Below are 11,688 nucleotides of genomic sequence, written 5' to 3' on the forward strand. Positions count from 1 at the left end.
CTAGTTAAAAATCAACTCCAAATGAACCCGGAAGTTTACTTCATTTGCACTTAATCATTTAAGGAGGACTGAAGATAAAGCCTCATTATGGCCCTAATGAATGAAACATTTTGTAAATAACAATTGGCAATCAAACATTAGGCGTTGCATCCAGCCCATTTGCACGGGTCGATCCTGTGAGGGTTTTATCAGAGAGCCGTCTATTTGCATTTTTAACATTTCAGTAAAGGCTGGATGTGGCTGATCGGGGAGAGGAGCTTTTAGCAGGTGGTTTGATACCTCCCTTCCTTAATAAGGTAGCTGACGTCAGAGCAACGGGGCGGTGTGTGCGCGCGTGTGTTTGAGAGAGAAAGAGAGAGAGAGAGCATGGGAGGAGATGGGCGCTCGCAGTGCGCATGTGCAGACAGTGATCTGTGCTGCGGTGGAAGAGGGGCTGGAGACACACAACTAGAGAGATGGCGCGGCACCCGACCGGAGCGCAAGGACAGCTGGTTGGCGGTGGGGGGGCTTGAATTATAAAGAGAATCAGAAATTTAATTTAAAGAAGAAAAAAAAAAAACAAGAAAAATATCGAGAAAAAAAAGGATCCGGAAAAAGGAGTTTCCATTCTGCAACACAGCGTCAGAGGTAGGAGAATATATGTGAATATAAGGACAGCATAGCAAAGGAGGCTGCTACAAGAAGAAGAAAATAAGCAACAAAAGAAAATTGAACTTTGCTGAATGTGAGGACTTCTGGACATCAGCTAACTGCGGTAGATCAGATAGATGGTTTGTCCACAGCGCTGCCCGGATCATGAACGCACAGCTGTCGATGGAGAATATTGGCGACCTGCACGGAGTGAGCCATGAGTCCGTGGCCGGTCACGGAGAGCTGCTGAGTGGCCACAGTCCGCATGCCCGTCCGAGCCCCCGGGGTCTAAGCCACCGCGCTATGGGCATGGCAACCCTGTTGGACAGCGGAGACTATCACCCCGGACACCATGGACACCTGCATCCAGCCATCAGCATGTGCGAAGCCCCCCCTGGCATGAGTGCAAGCAGCACTTACACCACCCTAACCCCCCTGCAGCCCTTACCCCCCATCTCCACCGTGTCCGACAAGTTTCCTCCCCATCATCACCACCACCATCCCCATCATCCTCACCATCACCCCCACCAGAGGATCCCCGGAAATGTCAGCGGCAGCTTCACGTTGATGCGAGAGGACCGGAGTCTGGCGCCTATGAACAGTCTGTATCCCGCATATCATCACAAAGACCCCTGCATGGGCCAGAGCCTCTCCCCGCTGTCTGGTTCCGGTCTGGCCAGCATACACACGTCCCAGGCCGGCATCCCCCCCTACGCTCATCCCGGTGCCGCCATGCCTGGTGAGAAGATGCTCACCCCCAGCGGGTTTGAGGCTCACCACCCGGCCATGCTCGGCAGACACACAGAGCAGCACATGAGCTCCTCAGCGGGCATGGTACAAATCAACGGCCTCCACCACCACCCGCACGCCCACCTTGGCGCGCAGGGGCACGGCCAGGGGCTGGGGAACAGCCGGGAGCAGGCCTCCGGGCCGGGGCAGCAAGGGGGCGGCGGTGGAGGGGGTGGTGTTTCTGGGGGCCAGATGGAGGAGGTGAATACCAAAGAGGTGGCGCAGAGGATCACCACAGAGCTGAAGCGCTACAGCATCCCTCAGGCCATCTTTGCCCAGCGGGTCCTGTGCAGGTCCCAGGGGACCCTGTCCGACCTGCTGAGGAACCCCAAACCCTGGTCCAAGCTCAAGTCTGGGAGAGAGACCTTTCGCCGCATGTGGAAATGGCTGCAGGAGCCTGAGTTCCAACGCATGAGTGCGCTCAGGCTCGCAGGTGAGCGAAGCCTCGGTAAAGCCCCCTTTTTGTTTTCATCTTGTGAATGTGTTGCTGAGAGAAACAGACGCTCAGACACAGCACAGAGGACCATTAGCCCTGAATGCTACCTTATACTGAGCAGTGGGTCAAGTGGGCTGGGAACCTGAACTGATGTTGTAGTTTTTATTATAACAGAGAAAAAAATAGACATTTTTCCAGCAGTAAAGTGTAATGGAAAATCACATCAGGGCAGCATTCAGGACAAATGTTCCCTCTGGGCTCATAGTTTATTTTTATCCAAATATCATAACATAATGTCTCCTCTTTCTCCAAAAACCTTTATAATAAACAAAGCTGGTATAGTCAAATATTTTAGATGCAAGGTGAAACTGGGCCATGCCTCAGGGTTTGATGAACTGACCCTGGTTCCTTTAGATAAGGCCTCCAAATTAGAGCTCTGTGCCTGGAGGGGAGGTCTGCTGGACGGTCAAATCCAACATTACACAGTATGTCAAACAACACATCCAAGTCGCTAAAGTTCAAAAGTGCCTCACAATGCTGATGCTCGTGCACCAAAACGAGCGGCCTGATATCAATACGCATCCCTTTTCCGTCTCTACACTGATTTTGGGGTTGTGCGAAACAAGTGCTCATGTCATTTTACCTCAAAATATCGACCGCTGGACTGTGTGCGTAAGCTGATCCTGCGCCCAGAAATCGTTAGGAATGTGTTTATTTTGGTGTAGATGCAACTGATCAGCCTTTTTGGTGTTGCCCTTGGTGTAAACAGAGAGAGGGGAAAAGTGTGCGTGCACGTGTTCTTGAGAGTGTGCGATAAACTAAATTTAAATGTCAAGTAAAGCTGGAGTCATGCATTATTTAGTCAGTGAAATGGGCTTTGTCTTTCACTTCGGTGAAATTACACGCCTTCATTTCAGCATAGGATAAAGTAGAGAGCATGTGTTTGTGTTTGGGTCGTAAACTAACCCTGACTTGACTGAGGTTTCTCTAATTAACTGATAGACCTCTGTATTAATTTGTCCCTGAGGTACGCACGAGTCAATTAGGGCGCGCGTTGAGGCCCAAATCGCACGTGCGCGTTCACAGACACCCAATGGATTTTTTTAACGTTTATAGGTCTGATCAATGACCTACAAATGGGCTTTTTGGCTTTTTGAAAAGTGAGGCTGTGGCCACATTGAAAGTGCGTGATTTTGCGTGTGTGTGTGTGTGTTTACGTGCACGTAGGCCTAAGTGTAATCGCAATTGATTACTTTTCAGTTTTCCCATCTGCTGCTGCTGCCACTGTGTGTGTGTGTGTGTGTGTGTGTGTGTTAGCTGAAGATGAGATTTTATCACTTGTAAATTAGTAAAAAAAAATCAAAGTTAACTTATGAAAGCTGGTTTTGTATTTGATCATTAGTGTATTTGATCATTACCCTATAATTAAAACAAAAATCATATCAGTACTCTGTTGATCAGTACTGACGAAGGGTTTGATTTTTTTTTTTTTTTTTTAAGAAGAGGAAATTCATACTGGCTATACTGGGAAATAAAATCTCAGGCCTGCTTCACTTGTGTTCATTAATTTTTCCCATTCATGTTATATCTTGCCTTGTTTTATCTCGTCTTTTTACCAGAAAAAAATCAGAATAATAAATATTAAAAATCTTCTCTTGAGCAAAACTAAAAATATAAAATCGTGGATTTTACTTGGAAAACACCAAACCAAAAAAAGACTGAAATTGGAGAAAAATGTACAGTTAAAAACTAAATTAATTTGGAGAGAATAGGCTGAGCGGCGTTTTATTGATCCGTTCGTTCCTAGGTGAACTAGATATGTGATCGTGTGCTGAAGTAGATGTGATATACTTATTGATTGCAGGCTTCTGAAATTAATCTCGGGCCTTTTCTGCCTTTCCCACGTATTCAATTACCCATCTGAATTTGCCTGAATAGAATAGAATAGAATAGAATAGAATAGAATAGAATAGAAAATGTTTTGAAGTAAGATGTGATTTGCACAGCACATGATTAATGAATTCAGAAATGAGAGATCAGTTCTGATCAGTAGACAATGTTGCATTTAATGTCGGTTGATTTTTCTGGTGTTTTTAGACATTACACGTGCCAGTCTACCTGCTTACAGTAAATTAGGAATACACATTCTCCCAACAGTAGTCATAGGGTTGAATATTTGCAGCATTTGCAGCACAGAGGTCTGTTTGTTGTTCTCCTGTGCTCTCTGTGAGATTATGAAATGCAGGACTATCGTCACCCCGTGTCTGTAAGACCCTGTGTGTGCAGTCTGTGTGAGTGTGTGGAGTTATCTGTGTGTTTGTAATGATTAGCCGGGAGCAGCAGCGGTGTGTGTGTGTACGTGTGCGTGTGTGTGTGTGATTAGCGTGATAACTAGGCCTCTTGTTATGTCCCCCGGTCCTGGGAAAGCTGCCTCTCTGGCCGGGCCTCCTGTGCCGGGGCCGGGGCCGCTGTGTGGTGGCTCCTGCTGTCTGAGTGGCCTTCACTGCTGCTGATTTATAGCAGCCCTTACACGAAGAGCCGCGGCTCTCTGTTAATATTTACCAGCACTGGAGACACCGGGCTGCTCAAACTCACAATTACACTCCAGTTTATGGTCACGCGGGTATGTCGCTGCACTGTACTTTACCACACACCTGAGAGTGTGTGTGCGAAAATGAGGTTACAAGGTGGGATCAGCGATACTAGCTTCAAGACTGGTTTAATGAATGAGTTGATTTAAATCTATCTCTAATGAAGCTTTACTGCTACTTTACTATATGTGAATTTGGAATGCATAACACAGATATAAGCCTTCATAAAAAAAGACCCAAAATATTAGAAAAAAGTGATAGAGTGATTATTTTCGAAATGTTTCTCCGTATCTTGTTTGGAGAAAATGTATCTGAATATGTCTCTTTTTTTTTGGTGGGCTGTATTTACTTGGTTTACTTTGCACATTACTGTGTTTTGAGGGGTTTTTTATAATGAGATTATTTTATTCACCCGTTGCATTTTGTGGTATTTATCAGTACTGCTTTAAGAATTGCTTTGTGGTGAGAATAAGCCGTTCATTAGCTTCCCCAGTGAGACTGGGCCTTGCTCCAGCAGCCCACGTCTGCCCCCTCCTGGTCTCTGCTCACCGATCAACCTCAATTTGGGTGGCTATATGGGGCTTCAAAATAAAAATAATAAAACGAAATAACAATGAGAATCAGTTGAAGGGAGGTCTGACTTGCTGTCATATGGATTCCCAAGGTCTTCTTTCCAATAAACGATGATGTATAGTTCATTTTACCCACAGCTGTGCTATGTAGCAGCGCACCGTTGTTTTCAGCACCGCGGACAGCACTCATTGTTCCCGGCTGACAGACTCCCTGTCTGTCTGCTCTCTCTAGCGGAGCTCCTGTTCTGGTCCGTGGGCCAGCAGAGGTCTGTGGTGCTCCGTGGGCACAGGGGAGCAGTTTGTCTTTCTGTCAGAGATATATTCATTTTAACCCAAACCACATTTCCCCCCTAAACCTAACCGAGAAATCCCTAAGGAAACTCTGTTGGGAGAACTCTGAAGGCAGGGTTCTCCCAACAGCTCGTGGGCTCCCTGAACAATAAGGAAGAGTTTATTCCCGCTGTATTTCCCATGCACCCTCGCGGTTTATCCACTGAATGTCTTGGTGTTAAAGAGGGGTGCTTCTAAGACAGAAGGAAGAATAGAAGTTGGAAAGAAAGAAGAAGTTATGAATGAGTGTTAAATATTACTTTGACACTTTGTCCACTGATTCAGTTTCAGACTACATTCTGTGAACCCTATTGTGCACTGTTTAATCCAGTATATATATACTGCAGTACATTTATAACTATATCATTATAATTGCAGTAGCTGTAAATGTGTAAACATAGACAGTGCAGGAAGTGCGGCTGCACTAGAGCCAATTTGGGGGGCGGTACCCATAGGGAGAGTGAGCCTTCCCATGATATGTTGGGCAATGACCAGGTACTTGTAAGTGATTCATAGTGAGGTGCCAGCTTTCAAGGCATATCTGAAGTTTAAGGAGAAATGTTGCTGTTTCCTATGCTCCAAAAAAGGCAAACCCATCTCCCTAATGGTTTTCATCTTGTTTGGTAAAATGGTCAGTAGCTATCTAAAACAAAATTGCATACTTATTATCCATAAAGTCTAAAAAGAAAAAAAAAACTATTTAATTGAATTAATATTTTCATTTTCTTCAGTACATTTGTCATATACAGATATGCAATGATTGCTGGGTAATATGTATGATGATGTTGTCCAGTGTTAGAACAATATGATGTACCATAGCTAGTTTAGGGGCAAAATCTGCTTCATAACTATTGACTAGCATGCACTTTGGCCCATGACAATAGCATACAGCTACCTCACACCACTGAGCAGCTAGTCCTGCTAATTACAGTGACACAAGTTAAACCAGAGAGGAAGACCTGTCATTCAGATCAGCTGTTGCAATTTTTGTTTGGGTTGTAGAGGTGCATGGGACATTAAAGTGTTAAAACACTTCTTTGGTTCTTCATGTCACATTTGCAGTTACAAGAAACAAAAGCAATACTGGTATTAGTTTAACATGACTTCTACTGCTGGTAGAGGATCATGGTATTACCATTTTATCTTCTGGGATAATATCACTGGAACTGTCACATTAGCGATATAAAATGAGGTGTTGTGGTCTCAAAAGTAAGAATTAATCTTGATATAAGCATGAGTGAAAACCTTAATTTGTTGTGGACCTGCATCTGTGCACCAAACCAACCCATGTATGAGGTAGTTTGAGTCAAAATGGATTGGTAAATAGGTGATATTTGTATTGGTCAATAGTAATCACATCAGTGTGTCTCTGTTAGAATAAAATCAGACTACTATGTTGAGGTGGAATGGGGGAGAACCACTGAGATAACTCATGGGTCAATCTATGGATTTATTCAGGAGAGAAGATTCTCATGCAGCATCAAGTGCATTCTGCCCTCTCTCACAAACCCTCTCTCTCTTTCTGCTTGTCTCTTTCCTGAATCCACCACAGCATGTAAGCGTAAGGAACAGGACCACGGCAGAAGCGAGCGAGGGAGCGTCTCCAAGAAGCCCCGGCTGGTGTTCACAGATGTGCAGCGGCGGACGCTCCACGCCATCTTCAAGGAGAACAAGCGCCCATCCAAAGAGCTGCAGATCACCATCGCCCAGCAGCTGGGCCTCGAGCTGGCCACAGTCAGCAACTTCTTTATGAACGCACGTCGCCGGAGCCTAGACAAATGGGTGGACGATGGCTCCGGTCACCCAGCCAACTCTGGCCCCAACGCCTGCACCAAAGCCTGAAGACAGACTGATTTGACCAACTCATGGACTGACTTAACCTCGGTGGAAAAGCTTTAAAACTTAAGAGAAACAAAGAGAAACTTAAAAAAGACCTTGAAGCAACATTTTGCCCTTAAACCTGTACTATATTGATATTTATAGTATCCAAAGATGAAAAAAACAAACCAAAGACTTCTTGTTTGACCTGCTTTGAAATGTTTGTTTCAGCAACACATTTACGTGTAACATACTGCAAAAAGACTATAGTTTTACTCCCCCTTCACCCACACTCACTGTCACTGGTCTCTAGCTTTACTACACCCTCCCACATGCCTCCCCACCCAGTAACAATCTATCATTCACCATCCTTATCTTTAATCTGACTGGTTGGCTTTAATGATGGGTCCCTAAATGGAGGTTTAATCAGCCTATTGGCAGTCTGATCTGCAGCTGTCCACACCCTTGAAAAACAGCCAGAATGTGGAGCTCCGGTGGGATTGGCCAATCAACTTTAAAGACAAAAAAAAATCCTACAGGAGCGACTGGATTGTTGTGCAACCTTGTTTGGATCGGTGGACTGTCTGTCTATCTGTCTGTCTGTCCAGCTGTCTGTCTTTCTATCAAGCATTCCAGACAGACGGGGGAATGCCCATGCGTAGACTGCTAACCCAGAACCAAAAAAACCCCAACCCTGAACCAAACCAAAAACAAAACCCCTAACCTCAAGCCACATGGTAGTGCTTTCTTCCAACATGCTGAAGCGTTGAATGATTTAAACAAGAGAAACCAAAGCCTTCTACACCCTGAAGCCTCTCATGCAGCTTAGAAATAAAACCACTTCAGAACCTGCTATGAAGTAATTTGACCAAAGAGTATATTTTGTAGCTGATAATCCTAAGAGTACTTGTACCTCATGTCCTCCCTTACCTCCTGAGACAGACTGTTAGTTTGGCACCACGGAGAAGACAATGTCACTGTTTATGGTCCATATGACATTTTGAGTTCAATTCATCTTCCCTGCAAATGGAAATATTATATGACACAACCTTGAAAAGTAACTGACATTTGCCTTATAGATGCCTTTTGAATCAAACTAAATATTCCAGTTATATCTTCAGAAACACTGAATGTTGTAAATGTGAAGATGAATCACGACAGATAGTTAGTCTGTTAAATAATGCTCACAGATTTAGCCCAAGATTATGTGTTCAAACACCAGCAGCTGGCAAATCTATTCAGCGGTGTGTTTTCTCTGCAAAGGTGAAAACAAAAGATGCTGGCTCTCATGCTTTATGTGTGGACGGGATACAGTGAGAGAGACAGACGGCCTCTTGTGCGTGTTTTTTTCATAGGATAAACTGTGTCACCACTCTATTAATAAGCATCACCGTCGTCCCTGTGCGCCTCATATGTATTTGGTTTTATCTCCTCATCAAAGATGTGTGGCGGAGGGGATGATATCAATGATCAAACCACTTTCAGACGCTTACACAGCAATGTCAGCTCGTCACCTGAATACGAAAGCACCCCACCCTGCTTTTTGCCGATCCCCAGTTCCCCTCCCCACCCCTCCCACCCTGCCTCCGCTCTCCTGGTAAGCTATGCATTTCAGCACTAGGAGGAAAGCACTACACAGGGCTGGCCCAGGGCAGCGTACCATTAAATATATTGAGCTGGCCCCTTGCCGTCATCCTCCTCATGGCCAGGGTTAGCAGCTCTACATTCATCAGAACAAGCGCTGAAGGAGAGGCGAGAGGCAGCCGCTTCTTCACCTCTGGAAGAAAAAACAAAACAAAAAAGACGACAAGAAACAAAAACGTGTCAAGACCTGCTGATGTTTTATAGTGTGAACCAAAGATGCTACCTCACTCAAGTTCCATACGTGATTTCTATCACTTTGATGATACCAAAGATAACCAAAGATTTTTTCTCATTGCACGGCCTCTATGAGTGGTGTTAAAAGATGTTGTGTGTCTCCCCTCCCCCCATCTCCTCTCTCTTTCTCCCCCGTCTTCTCTCCTTTCTCCCCCTCCCACCTGCACTCAACCCATGCACCCCTGCTATGCGTGCTCTTGCTTCATCTGTGCTCTGATTACAGCTCCATAGATAGTCATGCTGATGTAGCTATAGGCAGATATGCTGATCTAGACATAGATACACACAAGCGGCCATGCAGGTGCCTGCGGGGTACAGCAAACTCGCTAGCAATGTGAGCGGTCTTTCTTTGTGCTTGTTAGCAGTACCACAAAATGTAAAAGCTGACATTGTGGCTATATAAAAAAAAAAATAATGTTTTACTTTGGTTCATAATTAATTTCAAAATTATCTATGTGAATTTGACAGAGTACCCCGCTGGAGTTTTTTTGCAGCTTTATTTCTGCTCTGCCTTGCCTCTTAGTGTGTATCTATTGGTTGATAATATTGATCCACCACATAGGTCAGACATCTTTACATGACAATAGACAGACAAGCTGACATAGCCATTGGCAGAATTGTTGACTCAACTATAGGCAGACATGTTCCTGAAAGTAGAAGCAGACGTGTTGCAATCTTTCTAAAACTCCCAGGACGAGTGCCTTGCTTGAACCAAAGTGTTAAACCGCTGTTGACCTCTCACCTTTGACTCTGTGAATACCTCAGCCTGTAGAAGGGCCACTACTGAAGAAACAAGGAAAAGGTTTTGTTTTTTTGTTTGTTTTTTTTAATCACACCGTGGTGCTTTCGCCAGCGCAACCATGCAATGAAAACATACCAAAGGAATTTCTGTTGTCCACTTCTACAGATTAAACCAAAGGTCTTTGTTTCTCCTCTCCCCCTGCCCTCCTTTTACCCTTCCATCCCTCCTTCCCCCCCAAACCTTCCTCGTCTCTCTGCTGTGTGTAGGAAGGCCCAGCACTCTGGCCGTGCATGTCTTTACCAATGTCTCTGAATACCTCATAGTAATAATTCCTTTGAGTTCTGCATTGAGACGTCTATCTGTGAGTAAGGCAGAACTCCACTCGTGTGGCAACTGTTATTGTTACTTCAAAAAGCTGTATGATTATCTATTTTGAAGTTTTGATTTTTGGCAGAAGTGCTCTGTTTCAAGTCACGGAGGACAAGTTTCAGGGTTGATGTATGAAACTTAAGGGATGGAGGGAGAAGCATATTTTTTATCAGACATTGGGTTATGCCAATATTATGATGGTAGACTATTGCTTTTACAGGGTAAAACCAACTGCTGTGATATTGTGTTCATATTTTCCCTTTTCTCTACTTCTGTGTTGTGACTTTAATTTAATTGCATTTTTGTAATGGTTAACCACTGCTTTAATTTATGCATTTGTAGAAACTCTAGATTTGTATATAGTAGGTTTTTGAAAAGAAAAACAAACAAAAAAGAACAGTTTTATGTTACAGCCTTATTTCCCACGCTTAGATATAAAAAGGAGTAGTTTGTATTCTTCTTCAGCTAAATCCTAGCCGGCATTTCAATGTGTGTTTTAAACACTGCCAGAAACCCAGACAGTTGATTTGCCAACGCAGACAAAGTTATACAGGAGCTACTTTGTTGAACAGCTGGCAAAAAGCAGTGTGTACGTGTGTGTGTTTTTTCTATTCTTTTGACTTTTTAAAAGAACGGTTATTTTATGGGTATTACTGCACATCCAAAGATTTTTAAAACAAACCAAAAATTGGAAAAAAATATGTATAATGTTGAAAAGCACTGGCATTTGTGAGGTAGACTTGTTGAGTTTTGATTTGCCATTCGCACGGGTATAGAATGTAGAAGGCGTAGGGCTACGTAGACAAGCTTACTCTACCATGTGGGGAATCTCCTGTTCAATGTACAATCTGAAGCATTTGAAATGAGGGCTGCAAGTCCCGCTCACTTTGCTGTCTCATGCACAGAGTGAGGTGGAGCGGAGGCTGGGCAGCCGGTCTGCCAGGGGCTGTGCCACGGAGCTGGGTCTGTTTTTATTGCCGTGGCACTGCCGCCTCGCTCCATCTAGTATCTGTTCTTTTGGTACGTACTCGTGTAATGACTATGAGCAAAGTCTAATAAAACTGCAAAGAACCTTACCAAGGAATCAGTGTGTGAATGTGTATAGGGACGATCACCTGCTCAGTTCTTTTTCTGTGTGTGAATGAGTGCGAGTGTGTGTGTATGTGTTCTTGTACTTGCGACAAAGTGAGGACAAAAACAAGTTTTTAACAAAACAGTGAGGACATTTTGGTTCGTCCTCACAGGATTAAGATTTGGTTTTAAGGTTCAGGTTAAAATAAGGTTTAGATTAAGGTTAGGTTAGGGTAAGGGTTGGGGTTTAGTATTTAACTATGATGGTTAAGGTTATGGTAAGGGGCTGGGGAGTGTAATATGTCAAAGAGGGTCCTCACAAAGAGTGCAGGGATGTGTGTTTGTGTGTGTGTGTGTGTGTGTGTGTGTGTGTGTGTGTGTGTGTGCAACTCAAATGTCAAGTACTGCTGAGGTATGGGAGTTGTTTGTGTGCTCATTTGCATGTGTTTTTTTTAAACTGTG

The 11,688-nt window shown here is 44.1% G+C and overlaps 1 protein-coding gene across 2 annotated transcripts; it reads left to right on the forward strand.

Annotated features, from left to right (window-relative positions):
• The first annotated feature begins 248 nt into the window (after nucleotides 1-248).
• Nucleotides 249-11,231, forward strand: onecut1 (one cut homeobox 1). Of its 2 annotated transcripts, none has more exons than XM_050039501.1 (2): nucleotides 249-1,852; nucleotides 6,901-11,231. In XM_050039501.1, the coding sequence occupies exons 1-2, from the start codon at nucleotides 796-798 to the stop codon at nucleotides 7,188-7,190; spliced, it is 1,347 nt and encodes a 448-aa protein (XP_049895458.1). In that variant the 5' UTR covers nucleotides 249-795; the 3' UTR covers nucleotides 7,191-11,231. The 2 variants fall into 2 exon arrangements, with proteins under 2 accessions (XP_049895458.1, XP_049895457.1); XM_050039500.1 differs by having other exon boundaries at nucleotides 255-1,867.
• Nucleotides 11,232-11,688: the final 457 nt, after the last annotated feature.

Source organism: Epinephelus moara, unplaced genomic scaffold (genome assembly GCF_006386435.1).
Source record: "Epinephelus moara isolate mb unplaced genomic scaffold, YSFRI_EMoa_1.0 scaffold1065, whole genome shotgun sequence".
NCBI classification, from domain to species: Eukaryota; Metazoa; Chordata; class Actinopteri; order Perciformes; family Serranidae; genus Epinephelus; species Epinephelus moara.